Source organism: Neodiprion pinetum, chromosome 1, assembly GCF_021155775.2.
Source record: "Neodiprion pinetum isolate iyNeoPine1 chromosome 1, iyNeoPine1.2, whole genome shotgun sequence".
In the NCBI taxonomy this organism is placed as follows: Eukaryota; Metazoa; Arthropoda; class Insecta; order Hymenoptera; family Diprionidae; genus Neodiprion; species Neodiprion pinetum.
The window spans coordinates 32,898,056-32,920,919 of NC_060232.1; the positions used below are offsets into that span (position 1 = coordinate 32,898,056).

Genomic DNA, 22,864 nt, shown 5'->3' on the forward strand with positions numbered 1-22,864 from the left:
AGAGCGTCTTAATAAAGTTTATTGCCGCAGAGTATCGGCATCAAAATTATGTATCTATGTTTACGGTATATGATGTCATGGAACTTCTCTTCATTGAGACTCTTGAAAATCACGAGTTTGACAACGGGATCGCTGGCGTAGTACCTTTTCTGGAAATGCTCACCACTCCGGTCGTCGTTACAAATATCGACGATAGTGAAGAACCGGATATCCAAGGATTGTACACCAATAGCACGATTGTTGAACGAAATGGAACTCAGATAGGAATAATCGGAGTAATACTCTCGACAACTAACGTGAGCATCCAAACTCCCAACTATTGTTTCAGGTCCCTCACTTTGAGTCTTGAAGGTTTTCTTTTAATGAACTGTTGTGATATCTGCGAGGACCTTTTAGAAACATTGTGTACACTTTCACCATTTCGGTTAATAAGCATTTGGCAGTGACAGTTTTCTAGAGACACTCGCCTTCTTTTAAGACGGTCCCTTCCAAGATGCATGACTCTTCACTAGAATTTGTCCATCCGTAGACTGTCGCAAGCACGGAGAAGCTGGCTCTTTGGGATGAAATTGAGACCGTGAATGATGAAGCGCCGAGACTAAAGGCACAGGGGATTGAAATCATCATTGTTCTAAGTCACTGCGGTCTGGATATGGACAGAGAATTAGCTGCTAATTGTCCAAACGTTGACCTCATTGTCGGTGGCCACTCTCACACTTTTCTCTACTCAGGTGCGATATACGTAATTAATTTTTGAGACTGACGCACATAATATGTCACCTCATTGCTAAAACTGTCACGATTTCAGGAACTTCGCCGAGTTCCGACGTTGCCGAGGATGAGTATCCGGTCGTGGTGGTCCAGGAAGACACTCAAAGGACGGTACTCATCGTTCAGGCTTATGCTTATACCAAGTAGGGTTATTTGTCAAAACTTATCCGTATCTTAAGCCCATTAGGACTTGATTAGTAGCAACAACCGAGATCATTGACAATTTCAGATACCTGGGTAACATCAGCGTTTGGTTCGACGCTGATGGTGAAGTCTACGACTGGGAAGGGAATCCTATTCTACGCGACAGCTCCATCGAAGAAGGTAGGCTCGTTCATCTCTCCATTCATTGTTCCGGTCATAATAAGAGTGGGGGTGATCTTCAAGCTCACGATTGTTGCTACAGATCCTGACGTACTGGCTGCCCTAGTACCGTGGCAAGTGGCGGTTGACGAGTTGGGCGACACAACGGTTGGAACGACCAAGGTCCGACTTTACAACAATTGCAGATACGGACTTAATCACCGACACCATGGTTGATGCTGTGAGTAAGCCACTGTAATTAGGAAAATTACTCATTATATTTGACTAGTCGAAATGGCAGATTTTACTCTCTCATGACGTTAATAGTACGTAGGTTTAGCTGAGAACAGCACTCACTGGACTTACGCTGCGATAGCTTACATAAACGCTGGAGGGATTCGGAAAACCATAGGAGATACAACCGGCAAAATTACGTATGCTGACGTCGTGGCTAACCAACCCTTCAAAAACACTTCGGACGTGGTGGAGCTACAAGGCTCTGATTTGCTCCAGGTAAAATCGCGTCCTTTGGTCGCTGGACATAGATCCCTACGTGAAATGCTTAGGGAAGATGAGCCCCATTATTTTGGGGACTGAGGGTCGCATAACCTTGGAAGGGAAGTGGAATGGTTAGACAACAACAAGGACAACTTTTGTCATGAAAACACCCACCCCGAGCTGTAACACCATAGCGATCACCCGTGATTTGATCGGAGCACACGAAGTTACTCTTAGGCTTTTGCTAGCATTTTCTGCACTTCGTATGCTGTGATCCGATCTTCAATAGAGTAATTGATGACGGCGTAGAGTTAAGAATTGGAAACACTTGAACGCAATTTCAATACTCGAATGAACGTAGATCGCTTCCCTTTCTTTGAGATTTGATTAAAAGCATGATATGAACGGCACACTTTTTTCCCTTTCTTTACCGACCTTATCGTTTCCATTGATTTTTTTGCCCGGTTTCACATCGTTGTACAACGTGAGACTCTTCGTATCATGTACGAATGCAAACGCGCCAAGTTGTGACAGCTCCTGGGACTTGGCATTTCGACATACATTTGAGCTTTACGGTAGCTGGATACGCTCACGGCAGGCTCTTCGGACACGTGATTTGCCATTTTTGATATTGGGTCTCAAAATAGTCATTGCGAGAAAAAGGTCAGGCTGACTTAAAAGGGCGATATTTTCAAATAACTGTAGTGACGCTATCAAGGAAATTTTTGGGTACAGGAAATTCATTACGAACGCAACTTCTATAACGATGTGAATGTGATGGAAATAGTGGAGTATAAAGAGGAAAAGTAGGAGAGAATTTTCGCAACCGGCAAGTTTATTCACTAGTATTATTACTCTGGTTTTCAGCGAGAGAATTTTACTTTCAAATTGCGAGACTGTTTAAGATAACCGGAGTGACAATACTAATGAACAACTTCCGTAAGAGAAAATTACATGTGGACACAAGTCTCATTACAATGTAAGAGTAAGATAAAAAAGAAGAAAAGAAAGAGCAAACGGAGCGAAAGAATTCTCACAATAACTGTAGTTCATAGAAAACAGCAAATCCAGAATCCCCCTCTTTTTGGAGGAAAGTTTTTCGTTCCGTATTTTGACATCTGAAGAGTCGATTGTACCGCTCGGATATTGCCCGTTTCATTGTTATAGGAGTGACGCCTGACAATGACACACTTGTGTCGCAAACCTGACAATTCAACAAAAATACAATAACATCGCAAGCGTTTAAGGCTTACAAAACTTCCGTCAGTTTAATCAGAACTAAAAATAGAGAAGCGATTTGTGTCAAAAAATATCTTTAGCCTCCGGTAGTATAAACAGTCGGTAGTATCCTCCAGTAATTAGTCATCCGCTACGGAATTTACGCTTCTTGACCAGATAGAAGAACTTAAGTATCAATATTAAACCGTGCTACTTTCTATATTTTTATATACAGATAGATACATGCTGCGCCGATATTGAGGATCAATTTTTATTTACCAGTTCGAAGAACATAAAAATTGCGACTCACGGTCAGTGCTGCTTCATCTACAACATTACTCTTTGTTCTGTACTGCTGTATTAAGCGCCGACGTAGTGACGATGTAATATCAATTGGTGAACATTTTTGTTGCATAATTGAACAATTCAATTTATTTTGTAATAAGAAAATGACTGAAAGTAGTAAATTATTACGAAAATTAGTCTTATCTATAAATTATTAAGATATTTTAATCGTAACTTGAAAAGTTCGTAACCGAAATATCTTCGTTCTTAGCGTATAAACTTTTCATATAACGATTAAAATATCTAAGTATTTCATTGTTTGTGATTGTCACTCTGATATGTTTTCCCAGTAAAGTAATAAAATAGGTGATTCTGATGACAAAAATTTTAAATTAAACGAATTAATAAGATACGCCAGATTATCTCAGTATTGAACGTTAAAAATAATAATTCTGAAAGCGATGAATGTAAAAAATGTCTATTTCACTATTCAATTATGTAATAATTCACATTTTTATAACATTATTGAGTAACATAACCCTTTATCTTCACGGTTCAAGTCAAACTTGAAAATTTTTCGATTTAAAATATAATTTTTAGAGACTGAGAGGGCTGAAAATTAAAAACTGTGAATATCTCACAATGGCAAGAAAACAAGCTACTACCTCCGTTCTCAGTACTGCAGTATATGTATTATAAAAAATTCTTTTCCTGAAATTCCATGATTCATGGAAAGTAGCTACGCATCACATAGTTAATATTGCGTTCAAATACATTCCACTCAATGTGCATGACCAGTTTTGAAGAGTCCGACCGGCGTCACGATATGCACACCACATGATGAACAAATGTGAAACTGTAACTTCAGCGGATGAAAGATGCAAACGTGAATCTATCGAGTATGATTTACACACCGAAAGTACAAATTTAGCAATTCTCTGTATACAGTAACCGGGCTTAATATATCGATCACGTGTAAATGTGTATTCCAGGTCACTATACCACAATGAAAAGGGAAAAGTGAACCCTAAGCGAATTGGACAAATCCGATTAAAGTTGACGCAAACAGATTTTAGGCGAATTGTGTGACGGCCAATTGTGCGAAGCCTCAAATTTCCTCCGTCATTGTTCAGCCGTTTATCATTTACGCATATTCCGCGTGGCAACTAGAGCAAAATTCTTCTTTATTACTTCAAGTCCGATTAATTAACGATTTCTCGAGCGAGCACATCATTATTAAGAATGTATTTTTTCCAAAGCGGGAAACGGCTGATGATCGGGTAGGTATATGCTTATCTCACGGTATCTCTAGATCTGGCGGCAGGTGAAGCATTTAAATAATATATCGAACAGGTGAACTGGCACCTGTACCACCGACGTACAGGAGTAAAAGTCCTCTCGTTCTGACCGAGTGTATGTATAAGGTACCGGTTATCCTCGCCTTAATACCATTATTGTTTTCTCCCGTATTCGAATCGCAATTATCGTTTCCTTAAAGATTCTCAACGACAATCACTCGTCAACAGAAACACGAAGCTACTAGCCGCGAGCACTGGATAAAAAAATATCAACAAACGATCAGAAATTCGCAATACATATGATAAGACGATACGCGAGATATCTTTACATCCATCTTACAAGAAATAACCCTCTGAAGAATGTTGTACCTAAACTTTCTCCACTCGCTGTATTCGAAAAAATGATAATTCGTAATTTCTTTGTAGCTGAAGTACGAGTAACGGTGAGGTGAGCGATGAACAGGAGCTCGAATCGAGTCGTCAAAGTCCGAGATGAAAAAACAAGCGATCGATATTCGGTCGATTAAGACGGTGGAAAAGCGAAGAGTAGGCAATCGGAATCCGAAAATGATCGCGGCGTTCAACGGCATCCGGGCGAGTAAAAAGCGCGCGGCGATTCGAGCTGTGTGACGTCAGAGATCCGAAGGCTGCGATTCGTCGAGACGTTCGGCTGCGGTGGAAGGGATTTGTCCCTCTTACTTCGTGGGGATTTGGCAGCTGGTTGACCGCTCGAGTGTCATGGCGGCAGACCTGCTGGCGTCTCGAGGTGCGTTACGGAAAAAGAGAGAGGGAGAAAAAGAGAGAGGCGGCGAGTGTCTCGCATATTCGGAGGGGCTCCCGAGTCCTCACAGTCGAAAGGGTCGTCTCGGCGTTCAGCCAGATCCAGTCGAGCCGCGGGCGTTGCTGGATGTCGCGTAGAGTCCGAGGAGTCGCGTGAAGTTAGGCGAGGTCGCCTGCGTCGACGGGTAACGAGAACGAGTAAATAAACAATCGACGAACGGCCGCGCTATCCTCGGTCGAACCGCGCGCCACGAACTAACACACGGCGATAGTTAGTCACCTCGGCGATAGGAATTAACTCCGCCGGTTGACACCGCTCACCGTGGATGTGGGATCGATTTGCTTCACGTCAAGTTGGCACGGCTCACCCACACGCGCCGATCAAAGTGTGAATTCAGTGCGCTGATCCCCCGGCGTCTCGCCTCCTCATCGAGCACCGTGCAACGTCGCCTTTCAATTCCACTCTTACGATTAGTGACAATGTGCTTGTGACGAGAGGCCGAAATTCCGCGGTGGAAAATCAGGGACGGTTTAGCCGTTTGTGATTTGTTCGGGGAAACGAGTGGCCGGTTTAACAGTCGGGGAAAAAACAAAAGACGTCGGAGAAACGAGAAGACGATATGAGGGATACAAACGATATGATGGACGACGTAATTTGCGAGGTAATTCAAATCCGAGTAATTCGGCCATCTGGTACTTTGGATGAGTATCGTGGAAATTTTAACACTCGCCGGCAAAAATCTACGCTTAATCCTTCTACCTTCGGGTTTTCGTACAAGTACGCCGTATTATTTATCACACCGCGATGAATTTACCGTTAAACTCCTACACTTTACCAGCTGCTGTGATCTATTGTTTTAATCTTTTTTTTATGCTGTCACTCCAGCATTAGCCAGGTTTAAATCAAAGTTGCATTCGTGTACCACGCACTTTGTACAACAGATTGTTCCTTCTTAGTTTAAACGTTAAATCAACGAGACTTTCTTGTTTGCTCCGAAAGTTCGGTATGATTTAGAAAATTGTATTATAATTGCAGGTCTAAGAATTTGTCCGCAGTTTTGAGAGTCGCTACAAATTTTCTCACGTTTATCCCATGGTATCTATAATTCGTGAGATGAATAATTGATGTGTTTAATAGTTTTTACCGCAAAACAGGATTTAGATATCGAAACATTACCGAGTACTTGGAAAATTCTCTGTCTGAAGGCGATGAATTGAGAATATAGAACAATCCTGATTAACCCACTAATACAGCACATGGGAAGTTACATGAAACGGTTTTCAACGAATCAGTAGCATTTTGATAGAATCTAAACCGAGCGAGATAATTCCGCCAATTGAAAAGAACTTGTTCTCGGGTTTCTAATTTCCGTGGCATCCCATGCTCTGACAATTTCGTCATTTTCACACACGTATAAAGAAGAAGATAGATCCCAACTTCACCGATTCTCCAACAAGACGATGAAGAGATTTGGCTGTAATCCTCCTCCTCGGAAATAATTAACGGAATTACATGTATGCGAGTCTCATTACAGACAAGGTTCTCTTTTTATCTCAAATTAGGAACAATTACGCTAGAAATCAGATTGGCCAATGAATGCATAATAAACCACAAGACACGGTACATACCCCTTCTATTGTCATTCAGAGTTTGAAATTTTGCGGCTAATTTCGCGGACGATAGAGTGCGAAGGATTGGCAAGGAAGGCCTTTCAAACCGCTGTTTCGTGCCACTCCGGTTGTTTTAATTGCTGCTACTGCTGAATCGGCGCTCCTCTATAATAATTTAACCAAGAACATGGCAACGACCGATTCAAAAAACATCGAGTTCGTTTATTCGAGTCATTTTAGAGTTTGAACAGTTTTGATCTGTGTTATTGATTATCCTTCTTCCGTCGTTGTTCAACGATCGATTTCATGAAGTGAAGACATCAACCGACGCGCGACGTATAATGGACATCCTGGGTAAATTCATTCTCCGCGTATAATGTGCGGTTTTCGACTCGTGCCTGGAGACAGGCAAACAATCTGTCTGCGTATTCGACGTCCGGTAGCGCTAGCCAGAGATGAATGCAAGATTTTATTCTAAAGCGAGATTCGCAGTTAGACAAGCACGTCGTGCCATTTAAGGAAACCTGTATGAGTTGAACGGCAAATTGAAAGTATGCCATAGAGTCTGACAATGAGAATTTTTAATCGTTCTACGGAAAAAGTGATTTGAAAAAGGTTTGCCGAAAGACTGCATTTAGTTTCTGAAAAATTGATTTTTTCACTTTGAAGAACTAAAATCATGGCGATAATAATCAACAGTCACGCTTTCTCCCCAGCTTTCTCACTCTCTTATCAGTTTGTAATTGCCAATTAGGTGCACTTACTTCAGTTTTTCAGTTGCACGGAAAAATAGACGAACGACTGTTTTACGGTAAAATTAAATCGATTATCGTAAAGTTCAAAGTTCATCGTTGGTCTGATTTCAATTTACAGAGCTCCGGATCTTCGATATAACTTTGTGGTCGGTTTGGAAAATTGACATTTTGAGAGAATGATTTGTAGGAGCTTCGTCTCGACCGAATCTGTATTTCATCAATTTGTCAAACTCACCTGTTAAATCGTGCTTCTTCGATACCGATTCCAGACCGCGAAATAACGATCAAATAAATTTATATCCCCGGAGTTATACGACGAGACGTGGAAAAAAGGATGTAACAACGAGGGAAAGTTTGAGAACGAAATTGACGAAAATTGGAAAGACTCCAGAAACAAGATTTCGACAATACCGGGCAGAGTTTTATGTCCTATTAAACTTCTCAACCCTTATAATATATTTTCTCTAAGCTGGGAGAAAATTCACGCTGTAATAAAACGGGTGAAAACTTTAGAAACTCTCTTTCGCCTCGGTGAACTTTTACGTGAAAATTCAATTCCCTCACCTCGGCAATATTCTTTTTACGGGCCCGCCTCTTCTCCCCCCATTTGCCTAGGGCTCTTCGATAATAGGGGCAAAATTTTGGTAAATTTTTACAACCCGAAACAGAGGCCGTAAAGGTTTACAGCAATATTCTTGCCTGATGCAGCCGCGGTACGCGAAGCTACTGTAATTTTGCGGATTCAGGGAAAGCGTTTGACAATAAGACAGTAAATAATGTGCCGTAAAATTTTCTGCAACGAGAGAGAGAGAGAGAGAGAGAGAGAGAGAGAAAGAGAGAGACGGATTACAGGAACGTGTCGGGCCTCGGCACGGGGTCTCCAAAAACCACATCCTTTCGTAATTTTGGGATTTAGGGTCTGGCGGGCAGTGGGTCAGTGGGAAAAATTTTTTCAAGGCCTCTTACCTTCCTTACGCCTTGTTGTACAGGATGAGTTTTAGGGGCAACAAATAATATATGAAATTGGAAGAAAGTGCGACGACTTTAGTCAGTCGTGAAATTGTTCCTACACCTTCAAATACGCGTAACACTGTAACCTAACCGACGTTCTTCGACCCGGAAATTTACCTACTTCTCTTGCCACATCGTAAGTTATTTTTAGTCACGATATATTTCACGCGACCAAATAACGTTTTATCGATTTGTCATCGCGAATATTACCTCGGCTTTGGTGAAAATTCTCTCTACGTAACTCGCATACAAACAAAAAAAAAAAAAAATACATCTTTTGTTATTCGTCTATAATTGGATCGTTTGTTATTTTTGTTTCCACAAGTTTTTCATGCAATGCGAAGAAACAAACTTGAACTCAATTAACGAGAACTGATTTTAATGATTAAGACGAAATTTATATATCCTGAACTGCATCATTGCGTTTTCGATGAACTTTCACTTCAACCGATTCCTGCTATTGAACTACAAAATACTGATCTGTAATTTGTTTCTTGTAAATTACGAATAATCCAGCAAAAAGAGAAATAAATAAAATTCAGTGTGTTTTCATATCTTCCTATAAATCATATCATCAAACTTTTCACTTGAGAAATTTAATCTCGTCCCATTATTCTGTCACCAACATTGAATACTGTAATTATAATATTCCATTGAAAATCGTGATAGAAATACAAATCGTTCAAACGAAGAACAAAAACGTGCAAATTGCGCAGCACAGGGGAAATTACTTCCAATTAGTACGTGTGTGTACAAGGAAGCATGAATCACCCGTACGCGAACTTGATATAAATATAAACACGATGAGGATAAAGTCATGCCTACTGCAAAAATGAGAAAAAACATAGCACTCGTTTGTTAATATTCGAGATTAAATTAACTCCGGCTTTCATCTTCCAGGACACGATGATGGAATGTAGCGGCGCGGACGGCGGAGGCCTGGAGGACCTTGTCAACCTTGCATCGGATATCGCAGACGCAGCCCCAAGTATACGAGGTAATTGCTTCATGTGCCTCGTGTACCAGCTCAATTATCATTTATAATTGCGTATTATGCTTTGCGAGAGTCGACTGAAATAGAATAAAAAGCTAACGAAACGTGAGAAAAATAAATAAAAAAATAATTAAAAAATCGATTTCGCCGCAGCATCCGCCTTACCTCGCAAGCCGTACGTGGACGCATGGATGGCAGGGTGGTTCAAGTCCCGCCGGTTTGCCGTACGAGTCCAATGCGCATACGATTAAACACGATAGTCAGGCTGCAGGCGAACTGCAGGAAAACTCGTTTGTCAACGGGCTTTATTAGCTCGCACGTTCAATCTCATAAATTATTTAACTACAGCTATTCACTGCCTTCAACGATCTCTTATTCGCTCCCGCGGCATTCAATACGAGCCTCTGTATTATAATACGTGCACACGATGCACGGCGCACATAGTCGAGGTCCAGCGCAATGTTATACCGGTTATGAAATCAATAATTCGTCAATGGCAAATATCCAGCCGCCCTCCTCCTCTACCTACGTAACACGATGTACATGATTTAGGTAATTAGAGTCGTATAACGCCTGCAGCGCTTCGTTCCTTATACCTACACCGAACAGTATGTGTACAGGTATACATCATATGTCTATCTGTATGTAACGTGTAGGTCTATGATGTAATGCGTCGCGGTAATTGCATGCGAAATTAATTAACACGTTTGACCGCGTGTGTTTATACTTGCTCATTAACTCGCTGATGTACGGTACATGTTATTGATTAATTATCGGCGAAACGATACGTGCTTCATCATACGCGAGCTGCTTGCAGAATCCGTGTATGTAGCTGGGAGTGAAAATTGGCAAATAAACTCAATCAAAATTCGATCTCTTCTTGTTGAGCTCTCTCGCCCCCGTGTCTGATATGCCACGTTCTACAATATATTGCTTCGTACAGGCGGTCGGCCATTGTTACCGCAGATTGGATCGGATACATTGAAAATACTCCCTGGGAGTTGGGATGCTTCTACATCGAGGAATTTGCTGCCCACTCGTTGTAACCATGTTTTGACTCATCCGTTACAGATACGGATTTTTTAAAAAATTTTATTTTACATCAATTTTCAAGCGATAAGAGACCGCAAAGTGTACGTGATCACTTTTTCCGTAGAACGATTAAAAATTCTCATTGTCAGACTCTATGGCATACGTATAATATTGGAACGTTTGTCAATACTATATCCTGGTATCATAATACATGCAGTATAGCGAGAAGAGAGATAAATTTTTTATGAGAACAAAGTTAGCAACGTTACGATTTTTTTCTGGGTCGCCCTCCAAATCAACTTCAAATACTTCAAAAACAATTCCCTAATTTTTTCAGTTTTTTTATCTCAACCCTAACCCGTGCCTGTAAGAGGGTGGATTTCCCCATTTTAAATACAAGTGTTTCGGACACATTCTTAGTATATATTTTGTAGTAAGAGTGATAATATTCGAAAAAATCTGTAACTGCGAGGTTTCATTGGGCATTAGTGTTAATATGCGAGAAAAAATTCACATTATCATACCATATAATCTCGACAAATTTCACACCCTCGAAATCCGACTTTTTTCCATTTAAAGGAAGTGCAATTTGTCTAGATTACCCAGTACGATGGTGTGCATTTTTTCTGAGATAGTAGCACTAATGCCCACTAAAACCTCGCAGTTATAGATTTTTTTGTATGTTATTTCTCTTGCAGTAAGATACATGTACTGAGAATGTGTCCAAAATACGTGTATTTTAAATGAGAACGTCCTCCCTCTTACAGGCACGGGTGAGAGTTGAGAGAATAATCTGAGAAAAATTAGGAATTGTTTTTGAATTATTTAAAGTTGACTTGGCGGGCGGTTCGGAAAAAATTCATTCCACCTTGATAAGGACCACTCTAATGTATATACATATTTGTAATTTTCCTCAAAGGTTAAGTGCAGCATATTTTTTTTCTCACGAATAATATACCTCATCATAATTTTCCTTAGTATGATATTTTTTTACTACTCCACACCGCGAACGATTCTAACTCTCTCTCTCTCTTTCTTTCTCTCTCCTCCCTTTTCCCCGGGTCTCACGCCGCGGATAGTTGAATAGAATGAGAAATTTCGATGAAAGGGATGGAATTCGAATCTCTTAAATTCCCATGAAAACTGGAAACGAGATACGCGGACATAATATACGTATACGTGTATCCTTCTGGGTTTTCCCATAAATTTTCGATTTCGCATGACCCCCTCGGGATGTCCCGCTCCCGGTCACTGTATACATTATACCTATATACACATCCCTTTACAGAAAGGTCTGTGACTCGGTTTCACCATCCCCTGCGCTCTCCTGAAACCCGGCATGCGTGTATGCGTGTCTATGTCGCATCGTTTCTGTCTGACCCGAGTATCGCCGGTCACGGATAAACGAGCATGAGTGTATGGGTATGGGAAGACTTGTATGTATAATATAGGTATGTATCCCCGCATCCTAGGGGACCGAAGGACCTGCTTCCTGATAAAGTATCCTGAAGGACACTCGGAAAACACCAGCTATTGCTGCTTCGTATAATATAAACAGTACCGATTGAGAAAGATCAGTCTCTCATTGTCACCTAAATTACTACAATCATTATTTTCACATTAAAAATGTTTTTCGACCGCACTAACGACTTGTTTACATTATTTTTATTTTATTGTAAAAAATTATATTTACGCTTGATTAATATCTGTGCACTGATAATAATAATCATTGTTATTGTAACACGTAGCGTGCATAATACTTAATAGTACGCAGTATTGGCGATGGTAATGATTTGAAATGGTGAATTTAGACCGTGACGAGAGATACTCAGGTACGAGTATAAAGTGCCCTAATTTATGAATTAACAGGCAGACGACCTTATTCCGAATTAATCTCATTACGGATGCTAATGAAACGAGAGCAGGGTTGATCGGAGACGCATAAGCGAAGAGTATAAGACTTACCGGCATGGGCGACCATGTGACTGGGTATCGTACCTGGGGTGAGTGAATCCCCTGTGAATCACCACGCCTGGGAAATTGCCTTCCAAAACGACGTTGCCTCTGCTCTTACGTTGTATGGAGAACGCGATCGCTGATGGGATGAAGAAGAATTCGTTATTAAGCGTTACGCATAATTAGCGTTATTTGAATAACGAAACACTTCTCAATCTTATTGTTAGTTGAATTATTTATACAGATGTGACATGAAATAAACGAAATAGATAATAATAATCTGATTCAAATACCACGTGGATACATGTAAACTAATCCTTCTGAAGCAGACGTCGCAACCGTCCTCGTCGATAGTTTAAAACTTTGTTGAATCCAATTAAATTCAATTATTTATGTCCATCAAAAATATTCTCCTAACTATATCTAATGCGGTCGTTTTTCATTGACGGTCTTAATCGTTCAAAACTGGATTGGGATCGTATGTATACATTAGAAAAAGTTCCGACGTAAAAAATAGTGAATATTTCTTACTTATTGCGTGAATTACGAGGGTATGTATATCCACCACCCATTACGCATATTGCAGGTACGGCAGGTTACTGGGCATATGTATAATAATGTTTTACGATCTCGGAGAGAACGCTGACATAAATCACTTGTAATTCCGTTATTTTCAGCACCGACCTAATTCCGTCCGGGGAAACGAAATTGAGTTCCGTTGTCTTGTTCTTATTACATCCCCCCCTACGCCCAAATCCCTCTTACATGATATTATTTTCCCATCTTCGCTCCTTCGCTTTTTATACAAGTTTTGTTAGCTCATTTCATACACCGTAAAGCCAACTTTATTATTCGCATCATACTGTTAGCAAAGATTGGCCATGCCTGTCACGCATTTTCCTCTGATTATAAGGGTAGCGCCAAGTACGATATCTCGCGGCGAGGGATCAAAAACCAATCTCGCGTACCAAATCCTGGTCGAGTTTATACGATGCGCACGCGGTTCGTCGTCCTCGTTCCTATAAACTCTTCTCACGACGTTTAAATTTCCGTTACATTTTTTTTTTCTCGAGCCAGAGTATATGTGTATACATATCTTTTTTTTTCCTTCTTCTGCTCTCTCTCCTTTTTTTCTTCTCTTCATATGGCATGCATCCGGGGCTCGGAGATGATTAGATATGCGCGCCGTGCGTCGGGCTGATGACACCGGATATTTTGATGCACCTTAGCAATTTGGTTACAGCATCCGACCAGTGTGTATCAAATAAGAAAAAATATTAAGAAACTTATATTTTCCCATTTTCGTTTTTTCGAGGGGGTAGCGGGTCATTGAATCGCACAACGAATTAATATTGAAGTACAATGGCTTGTGTTTAGTGAAGCTTATTTATTTTGCAAAACCGTCGCTGTAAAAATTGTGCAATGCATATAATTAGAATGGTAAATTGGCGAAACAAAAAGTTTTAAGAAAAAATGAAATAAGCAATCTCGTGCGTAAGTGGTAATTTACTCCTCAAGATTATTCATTTGAAAATATTGTGGTTTTTTGAACGACGCTGAAGATACAATGAAGTGCGTATTCATCGATCGATAAAAACCGCAGGTTAATACAAACCGTATTGCACGATACGTTAAAAATTTAACGTTCATCCTTCAAGCCTGGTTCTTAAATTATACCTGCGCGCGAAAACTCCAATGGTATCCGCGGTGGTTCACCTTCTCCTTCCGGATCTGATATGCACCGAATATTTTCTCAGGTTATAAACTCGACGAGCGCCCCCCGTGGGCGGCGTACGATATTCGTGTTCCCATGAACAGGTAGCACACATTGCATACGCGTAAATAGTTGCACGCACACTTAGACGCGTCTCTGCCGCGTGTGAGAATGAATACGAGAGGAGAGCACTGCGTGTGTGCGCATGGTGCATGCGGTGCGCGTAGTTACGTAGTACAATGAGTGTATAAGGATCAGAGGAGAGGCCGTGAGGTATGGGTAGGATGGTAGGAAGGTAGGAAGGTAGGTAGGTAGGTAGGTAGTTACGCGAAGGGGAAAGATGACAGGTAGTTCCCATGGGACGTTTCTGGAGCAATAATTCCCACAGGTTGCCTAGACGGGGAAAACCGTACAGTGTACCTTGAAACTGGGATACACTGCACTGGAGTACAGGACGACGGGATAACCGTAGCGGAACTGACTGACTGACTGACTGCTCGGGGATCAAAGGGAAGAAAGGTCAAGAGTATATGTATATATATTATACATATATGTATGTATACCTAGGAAGAAACCGACTCCGCGAGTCTCGCTTACGTGAAGTCTGGTCATGTGCTCGGAAGGATTTATATTATTCGGGATTACAGGTTCAGATTCTTCTCCGTGCAGTTGCAGGGTAACGAATAAATATAATTGCACGGAAGCGAATTGAAAGGGCTTCGAATTTCCATGCCTGGAGCAATTGGATACCAGAGTGTTCCTGTTTCTATCAGTATCGGCAATACTCGTTAGTCAAGTACGCCCTTCGCATTCCAAGTATTATCGTATTACCTTCTACCGTACCGAGGAAATAACTAGTTCAGTCTGCAGTGAATTTACTCAATTACACTCGAGAACTCGATGACACCGCGATTTGTGGTTGAGTGATATCTGGAAAAATCTGGACAAGTTGAGTGGGAATTGGTGAGCGCAGAAAAAAAAAAAAAAAAATAAAAAATATGTGATCCAAAAATGGTGAAAACTGTAACTGTTGTTATATATAGATATGTATAACAATGCTCGATTTTTTGAACGAGTTTATACGCGCAAACTTGGTGTTCTTCGAGCACGACGAAAGATGATAACGAGTAGAAAACGTACCTACTGCATAATTTAAAATGCATATTTAAAAGTGAAAGATTACAATTTCTCTCGGCATTTCTTTTATATATGCAGATGAAATAGCTGCTTAAATTACATTGCGCAATTTTTAGCTTTTATATTTCAACGTGCAGTTTCTTCGAAAGTAGCGAGGTTTATTTAATTCAACTATCCAGCGTTCCCAAAGTTGTCTGTAAACTCGCCGAGTGTAATTTTCATAAATTTGGATTACAAACGATGCTTATAAAATACAATTCCTTTCTCACGGGCTGTAGGAGACGAACCAAAAAAAACAAAACAACAAGAAAATAGAAATAGTCAGTTTGCGAAGGTTTATTTCACAACGTCGCGGGACGTTCTTATTATCCGCGGCGAGACTGTATTATATTGCATAGAGACGTTCTCGTTGAATAGTTGACCTCATTCTAACCTGACCAAGTTTTACTCTTTCGTAAATATGCCACACGGTTTCATTGTAACTAAATTTGCTTTCAATTCGTACTACAGAGATATTTGCGCACGACATTTGCAAGCAGATGCGCAGTGGAAGCTGCGGAGTGACTGCAGGTTGTAAGAAAATATTCATTCGCAGTCACGCTGAAATTATTTCACGAAGCGGCCTATAATTTCCGTATCAAAGAGGTACACGGAGGTCAAAAAGTAGAATAGAATAAAAGGCCGCTCAATAGATGGGTCACAATATCGAATCCTCCAATAGCCAAAAATCTAATTCATTATAAAATTTGAAAACGTAGAAAGGTGTAATGTAATGTGGAAAGGTATAGAAAGCTAAAATGTACAATTATGAAAAGTCCGATGCTTCTCAGGTTTCGTCTTGGTGTTTTTTAAATATTCACTCTCAGAATTCTGCTTCTCGAATTTTCTATTACGTTATAAAATTCTGTGACCCAGATTTTTGGCTCTTTGAAAATTCCATATCGCTACCCTTCTAATTGCCGTATGCGTCTCTTCTACCTTATCACTCCCTGCAACCTGGCGATTGTTGCGTCAAAGTTTCGTCACATCAATACAACCACCATGTATTTCGTTACAGAAATTGCGCGTAGTCATAATACGACTTCTGCAAACGTCTGTTTCAGACGCGGCCGAGCGTCTGCTGACCCTGCTGGGCGTTGACGAGGACGACGAGGCCTCGTCGTCGGAGGACGAGGGTGTGGAGGTCGACCTGGAGGACAGCGACGGAGATGAGCCGCAGGACACGCGTCTGTTGCACCAGCTCGCGGCGTCGCTGGCGCAGGAGCTGAAGTACGCGAAGCAGAACAGTTCTAACAGCAAACTAGCGCTGCAGAGCCAAGGGGCATGCAGCGAGGTTCAGGGTAAGAACGGGACGACTTCGAGCATGGATTTCGGCCCCGAAACGACGCGGGAGTACAGCTCGATTAGCTTCGAGAGGCGCGGAAGTTCGGCTCCGTTCTGCCATAGCGAGGAGTCCCGTCTTTCCCGACACCTGCAGCACCGTCTGCACGAGCAGCTGCCGCCCCCGCCCCCCTACCAGTGCACCAGGGTGAACGCGCTGCCCCAGCCTAACGAGGGGCGGGGGAAGTTCGAATTCGTCGCGAGGGCCCAAAACCACGCGGAAATGCCACCCGCCTACCCCTCCTTCGGCTCCTGCGCCATGATCGAGGACCCCGAGGGGCCCCGGCTGACGGACCCCGACTCGTGGGGCGTCGGGTGGGAGGCTTGCGCCTCCGAGGCCCTCCGATACCTCGTGGAGGACGAGGGCCTTCCCCCCCACCACCCCACCGTCGTCGCAATGAAAAATCACCTCGATCTGCAGAGAGGGCGGGTCCTTTCTCAGTTCGTTGCGTAAATCACAACTTTATTTATTTACTTCTCTGTTTTTTTTTTTTTTTTACTTCTTCTTATGGTAATCGTTTCTTATTTAATCTGTCGAGATGTAGAACGTTGGAATGATTTTTTTTTTATAGCTGCTGCAAATTCGGGTCGACGACTCGGTGATACGGCGATCGGGCGGGAGTAGAAATTTTGAAAGATCTGCAGAAAACTGGACGGTCACTATGTCGAATTATCAATGACGAGGAAATTTATTTAAGATCATCTTGATTGAATTTAGAAAGGTCTGAGTATAGGAATCCAAACACAGATTTGTCGAAATAAGTGAAAATATATTCGGCACGTTTCGTGGGAAGGAGACAACTATTAGGAAGGAGAAAAAGAATGAATATGTACCGTGCCAAAATGTAAAATTGTTTGTAGAATTTTGATGATTCTATGGTTTGGTTTTTTCCACAATTTACCTTGTACATATTGACTTTTCGCTTTTTTGAAAGTTCGATGTCGTGATTCTTTTATTTTTTAATCTTTCTATATTTTTAACCCCTGTACTCCTACAGCGATGAGCTAATTTAGACGAATCGAGGTGCCATTCACTTAAGGAGGTTATTAATTTAACAGTGAAAATTAAACTGCCCATCAAAGTAACTTGAATGAGTGAAATTTTTTTTGAAACAACGTGAAATCAATCGAAGTATGTAACTAAAATCACTGTACCCAACTCAGTTGAAATCGCGAGGTCAGCGTCAAGGAAGTGAAGGAAACTCATTCGATAAGGAGGAAACTAATGAAAATTACTCGAAACGAATGTCAACGAGGTGAAAGTATTTATTTGATTTCCACGTAAATGGCCCCTCGCGACCGAACGTTTCCTTCATCGGTTCAAGCTGGAATCAAATTAATTACGCAAATAGAAGCGCTTGCGGCCCAGGTGAGGCGAAAGCTTTGTAACGAAGTTTGAAAACTCGCGTTGAGGTTTTTCTCGACGAAATGGAAAACTGCCGATAACTGTAGACAGCTCGAGCGAAACTTCGTAAATGTATGACGGAAAAATTACGGGAAACGAATCTCGCCCAACGCAGTCGGGCAGAAGCCTAGGCCTTACGTAGGCAAATTTATTGCGCTGATCCGTTGAGATTATCGCGTTGATCGTTCGTCGTCGATTGATTTAATGATCTGAACGTAATTTCAATTCGTTTTATTTTCCTCGTTGCCAACGGGACGCCGATGAAACGTTGATTTGCTTTATTACATTCGGTAACATTTTGCAATTCCGCAAAATTGACGTTATCGTAGGTTTTTCTTCTCACTTTGCGGAGTTACGAGGATTTTGTAAAGGTTCGCGAATTGAAAGAGAAAAAAAAACGTAAACGTAAAAGCTTGAATAGTTTGGACAAGTCGAATTCTTTTAAATCAGGATTATAGGAAGGACGTAGTCGAGACAATTTTGGGAGTTGCGCTGCTGTTGTTTATATCTTTTCATTCCCACGACAGGAGAAAGGACTTGAAACACTTCATCTGCACCATTCTCGACTCCGCCTTTCCTCAAAGGTTAACCGAGATTTTTTCCTGCGAAGTTATCTTCAAAGCAGGACGCGAGGCTTGATCTTTAGCTCTTGATGATTTCTTACGGTGGCGAACGAAACGAACGAAATCGGCCGCGTCCGTTATTTTTTCGATGGTGCATAGATACCGCGAAAGTTGACTGTTACAATCGATAAGACGGTAATTCTGGGAGAGGTTGAATTTCTCATTTCTGTGCCAATAAAGCAGCTTATGTTCTTAGCTAATTTTAACCCACACGGCGGTACATATCGGGATCTGAACGAAAAATGATATTTGTGAATTTACAGTAATTTATGGATATGTATAGGTATTTTGTAGTTAGTGTACGGCGATGTGCTTCAATCCGCAATTGTCGTAAATAATCGAGATTCGCTTCCTCGTATCAATAAGCTGATGCATTAAGCTGGTGTTGGCCATTCGATGTAGTAAGATAAGGTATTAGCAATGAAGCTGCGAATTTTCTCATGAATCAATAATCGGTAGACGGAACAGCCGCGGCGGATAAACTATTTTTATTTTTATTTATTTATTATCATTAGTAGGATTATTCTCTTTTACTCTTTGCAAACTTAAAACCGACGATGTTTAGGTTAGCATAGTAACGGATAATTAACGAACGGAAATTACACGATCGATCGCATCCCTTCTCGCAACATTCGCATCGGAGGAGAAAGTTGTATAATAAATATATACTTGTATACAACGCGCCTATATGTATATACGGTGTATCCGACCAACGAAAGACCAATTATAGGAAATTGGTGGTTCATCACTTGTTGGTCGTGTTCATAAAAAAAAAGAAAAAAGCAACACAAAATATATACATAAATTACAATATTAAAGCCTTGTAAGCCTTAAGCGCTTATTATATAGTTAAAAACATTAAAAAATGTCCTAGGAGAGTAACGAGAGTAGGCTATGATAATTATATGTAATAGATATGTCATATCTATTACCAATGCACAATATTAAACTAATATCCCCTAAACTAATCATATAAAATCCACTCAGCACTGCCAACGTTCTCAAGATTCTTTCCAAAGATCTTAGATATTTATTGAACGGGGGAACAACGTGTAAAATTAGAAGTATGAGCAGGAGAAAGAAAAAGCAAGAAAATAAGATGGAGGTGGGCGTATTTCGGACCCTTGAATCCCCTCATCTTGTCACAGTTATTTTACTTTGACCACGCATAGATGCATAGGGTACATCGGACATTTCATTGTCAGATCAACTTTATACCCGTTTTCGGTGCTTTAGAATCAAACAATTGCAGCACCGAGCACCGGTGACTGGTTAAATTGAGATAAAAAAAAAAGACACTTCGTATATCTGCTTATTAATACGACCGTAGTCGAATAAAGAAATCGCAGTTTTCCGAGGTGGAATAAAAATTGCTAGAAATCTTGCGTAAATTGAAGTCGAAAAAAGATTGCGTAAAGACTTTTATTGTGAGTCGCGTTTATACCTCGTCGTGCAGAGGCGATTATTGTAAATATGTATTATATTGTTTTAACTTATACAGTCGATCCATTGTTACTTTTACAATAAATCATTTGTAGATAGCATTTGACCAGTATAATAAACGACCATTAAATTAACAAAGTATAATTGAATTTTTCATTTATTTTACACCAACTAGAATACCCGCATGTGTCCGTATGAGGAAAAAAATGGATATAGGTATATTTACACACCTACGTAATCCGGACTGCATATCTTAATGCCGATTAATTTGGCTGATGATTCGTTGTGAGTCTCAGCAGGGGGTATAAACCGCCTCGCCTGTCCGTGTTAATTACGTCTTGTGCAATTAAAAAGTAACGGTCACGTACGTGACATGCATATTGCATGTATGTGTAACGTATATACGTAAACAGATCCGGTATACTGCTAACCGTAAATCAAACCCCGCAGAGAGAACATCAACGGAACAAGACGGTTCTCGAAGATCGTTCATTCCCGAGATTGAAGCCCCCATTTGCGATGAGCGTTACTTTTTTTTATTTTCAATCACTCGGGAACTCGAATTCGAAAGTAAATTTAACAACGGAAATTAAATTTCGTTGGTTCATTTTCGCATCATATTTTCGATACAACATACAGGGTGTCTGTACTTATCGCCATAGCGACATTTATCTGGGGCTCGCTTCGCGCAATATCGATGATTATTTATTATTATCGATCAATGATTGCGGGGCAGGTGAGAGAATTTGGCCGAACGATCGTGACTAGAATTACGACCGTGGAAAGATATACCTTATAAACAAAAAAACGTTTGAGAGTGGCACGCGACCCGGCGAATACGGGGCCCTCCAAGGAACACGTGACAAGTTACCTGCTGCCTTCGTGATCAATCGTGCTTTCCTCGACCCACGCCAATGGGGCATCTGGTGTCCGTCCGTCCTTACGTGGCACCGTACACATGCCGTGCATCTGCTCTACCAACGCGCACTTTTGTTACTAGCGACATCAACAGTCGCCAGCCGCCGAATATAATCCACGCCGATGGAATAAACCGCCAGCTGTTGTTGCGCACCGGTCGCTCGGAACGATCGACTGGCTCACGAAATCGTAGAATTCGAAATCGGAAATGGATTCCGATAAATCGGACCACGCCGCCTGGCGGCAGAACCTGCAAAGTTCTACGACTCTCGTATTTGAAAATAAGCATCGTCCGTTCTCGCGTTTCTCGGTGACTATCAGCTCCGTGTGACGAGGCAAGACTCTGGTAGCTTGTACAAAGTCCTACGCGTACCGATACCCGTGTAATTTGCTCGTAATAATAAAACTGATTGCTGATGCGCTTGCGCCGCCATATCGTTTCACCTCCGCCTACCTTATCGGGGACATGTTTTTTTTACCTAACACTACTACCAACATCCTCGTCGAAAATTAGAATTATCTGATCGGTACGATTTTCTAATTTAAAAGAGGGAACATCGGAGTGGAAACCGCGACGCCACTGCGGCATCTGCCCTACCTCGTCAGCTGCTGCTTCAGCCTCTGGTGCATTCGCTGCCTCCCATTCCGGCGCGTGGCATGACCCCCACTCTCGCGTCTCCCTCGTTTCTTCTCATCGACTCCGAATCCGAGTTAAAGAGATTCGGATGCCCAGGTTGTATAATCTCTTTCGCCGATCATCGTCAGAAGTACAAAATTTAGAGTGTGCAGATCACATCGCGATTTCCTGCAGTTTGCTGCGAATTAGACGCGAAGTCGTTCGTCGTCCTTTTCCCCGGAATTGGGAGATATTCTCTTCCGTTCTCTCGTCCCGGGAGAGTTGATTAACAGATTTTTATCTAAATAGGGAATCTAATCCCCCGAAATCATCCCACGGGTCCTCTCAACGTTCGTTCAACATCCTTCGCGCTCACTTCAGCTCGACATCCTGTCTGCGCCTGCAATGCAGCCAGCGCCGAGATCTTAGATAGTTTTTTCGGCGCTTTTTGCGAGAAACGATTTTGGGGCTTTTTTCTTCCCTCCTTCTCTCTCATCCTCTCGTTCTCGATCTTTCTCTTTCACTTCTTCTACCGGTGGATGGAAGTCTACAGCTGTTTCGAGCCAGTCAGGTGGCACCCATCGCGACAGCTGCGGGGGTGAGCACTGAACTCCACGGTCTCCGTATACTAAAGGGTTAAAATTCTCCAATGAATTTCTCGCGTTGTTTTAAATGTCAAATTTTGCTACTGAATTCCTTTGCGCCGTACAATAATACGTGTGTTTTTTTTTCAAATTATCATTTTTGACAATTATAGGTATAAATAATTTATCAAAGAGAGTTATTGATACCGAACATGAGTAACACAAAAATGTGGGAACACAGACAGTATGCTCTTATACATTAATAACAATTTTCCTACAATTGCGTACACAAGTCTTGAAATCATCGTTACTCTATAAAATGACCAACAATATTTTTCTTGAAATCGTACGTTATATCCTTGAAAATGAAAAATGGCCTGGCGGCAGGTTATCTCTGACTGGAGTTTAAAGGCAATTTGCTTAATTTGTATTAATTCACGATAATGAACTGTGCAAGGTAGCCGCATTCGATGAGATATCGCACGGGATCGTGTTTCACTTAATTCCGATAAGGAACAAGGGGACCGCACAA

General features: G+C 41.3%; 3 protein-coding genes across 7 annotated transcripts in view; 2 read left to right on the forward strand and 1 right to left on the reverse strand.

Moving 5' to 3' along the window:
• The window catches only part of LOC124224635 (protein 5NUC), a 58,777-nt gene extending 37,492 nt beyond the window's left edge, over positions 1-21,285 (reverse strand). Inside the window, exons 1-2 of one of the 3 annotated variants that reach the window (XM_046636620.2) lie at positions 21,086-21,237; positions 12,555-12,651 (exon numbers count right to left, since the gene is read on the reverse strand). In XM_046636620.2, the coding sequence (XP_046492576.1) occupies positions 12,555-12,651; positions 21,086-21,137 (149 nt within the window). In that variant the 5' untranslated portion in view covers positions 21,138-21,237. Of the gene's footprint in view, positions 1-12,521; positions 12,652-21,085 lie in introns of all 3 variants that reach the window. The other 2 variants (XM_046636618.2, XM_046636622.2) reach the window with 2 other exon arrangements.
• LOC138190346 (apyrase-like) lies at positions 57-1,507 on the forward strand. The gene is made up of 6 exons (XM_069133029.1): positions 57-296; positions 530-731; positions 809-914; positions 1,001-1,095; positions 1,178-1,315; positions 1,402-1,507. Exons 1-5 carry the CDS (start codon positions 57-59, stop codon positions 1,309-1,311), a joined length of 777 nt encoding a protein of 258 aa, XP_068989130.1. The 3' UTR covers positions 1,312-1,315; positions 1,402-1,507.
• Positions 5,106-20,358, forward strand: LOC124224638 (uncharacterized). Of its 3 annotated transcripts, none has more exons than XM_046636632.2 (4): positions 5,106-5,815; positions 9,431-9,527; positions 16,467-17,193; positions 17,316-20,358. In XM_046636632.2, exons 1-4 carry the CDS (start codon positions 5,774-5,776, stop codon positions 17,344-17,346), a joined length of 897 nt encoding a protein of 298 aa, XP_046492588.1. In that variant the 5' UTR covers positions 5,106-5,773; the 3' UTR covers positions 17,347-20,358. The 3 variants fall into 3 exon arrangements, with proteins under 3 accessions (XP_046492588.1, XP_046492587.1, XP_046492589.1); XM_046636631.2 differs by having other exon boundaries at positions 16,467-17,188; XM_046636633.2 differs by having other exon boundaries at positions 16,467-17,184.
• Positions 21,286-22,864: the final 1,579 nt, after the last annotated feature.

Bases quoted from the DNA above. Each gene is read 5' to 3' on its own strand.
- LOC124224638 (XM_046636631.2), top strand. From the start codon at position 5,774: ATGAGGGATACAAACGATATGATGGACGACGTAATTTGCGAG. The intron at 5,816-9,430 runs GTAATTCAAATC...TTCATCTTCCAG, and splicing joins TGGACGACGTAATTTGCGAG to GACACGATGATGGAATGTAG. The intron at 9,528-16,466 runs GTAATTGCTTCA...CGTCTGTTTCAG, and splicing joins CGCAGCCCCAAGTATACGAG to ACGCGGCCGAGCGTCTGCTG.
- LOC138190346 (XM_069133029.1), top strand. From the start codon at position 57: ATGTTTACGGTATATGATGTCATGGAACTTCTCTTCATTGAGACTCTT. The intron at 732-808 runs GTGCGATATACG...TCACGATTTCAG, and splicing joins TCACACTTTTCTCTACTCAG to GAACTTCGCCGAGTTCCGAC. The intron at 915-1,000 runs GTAGGGTTATTT...TGACAATTTCAG, and splicing joins CAGGCTTATGCTTATACCAA to ATACCTGGGTAACATCAGCG.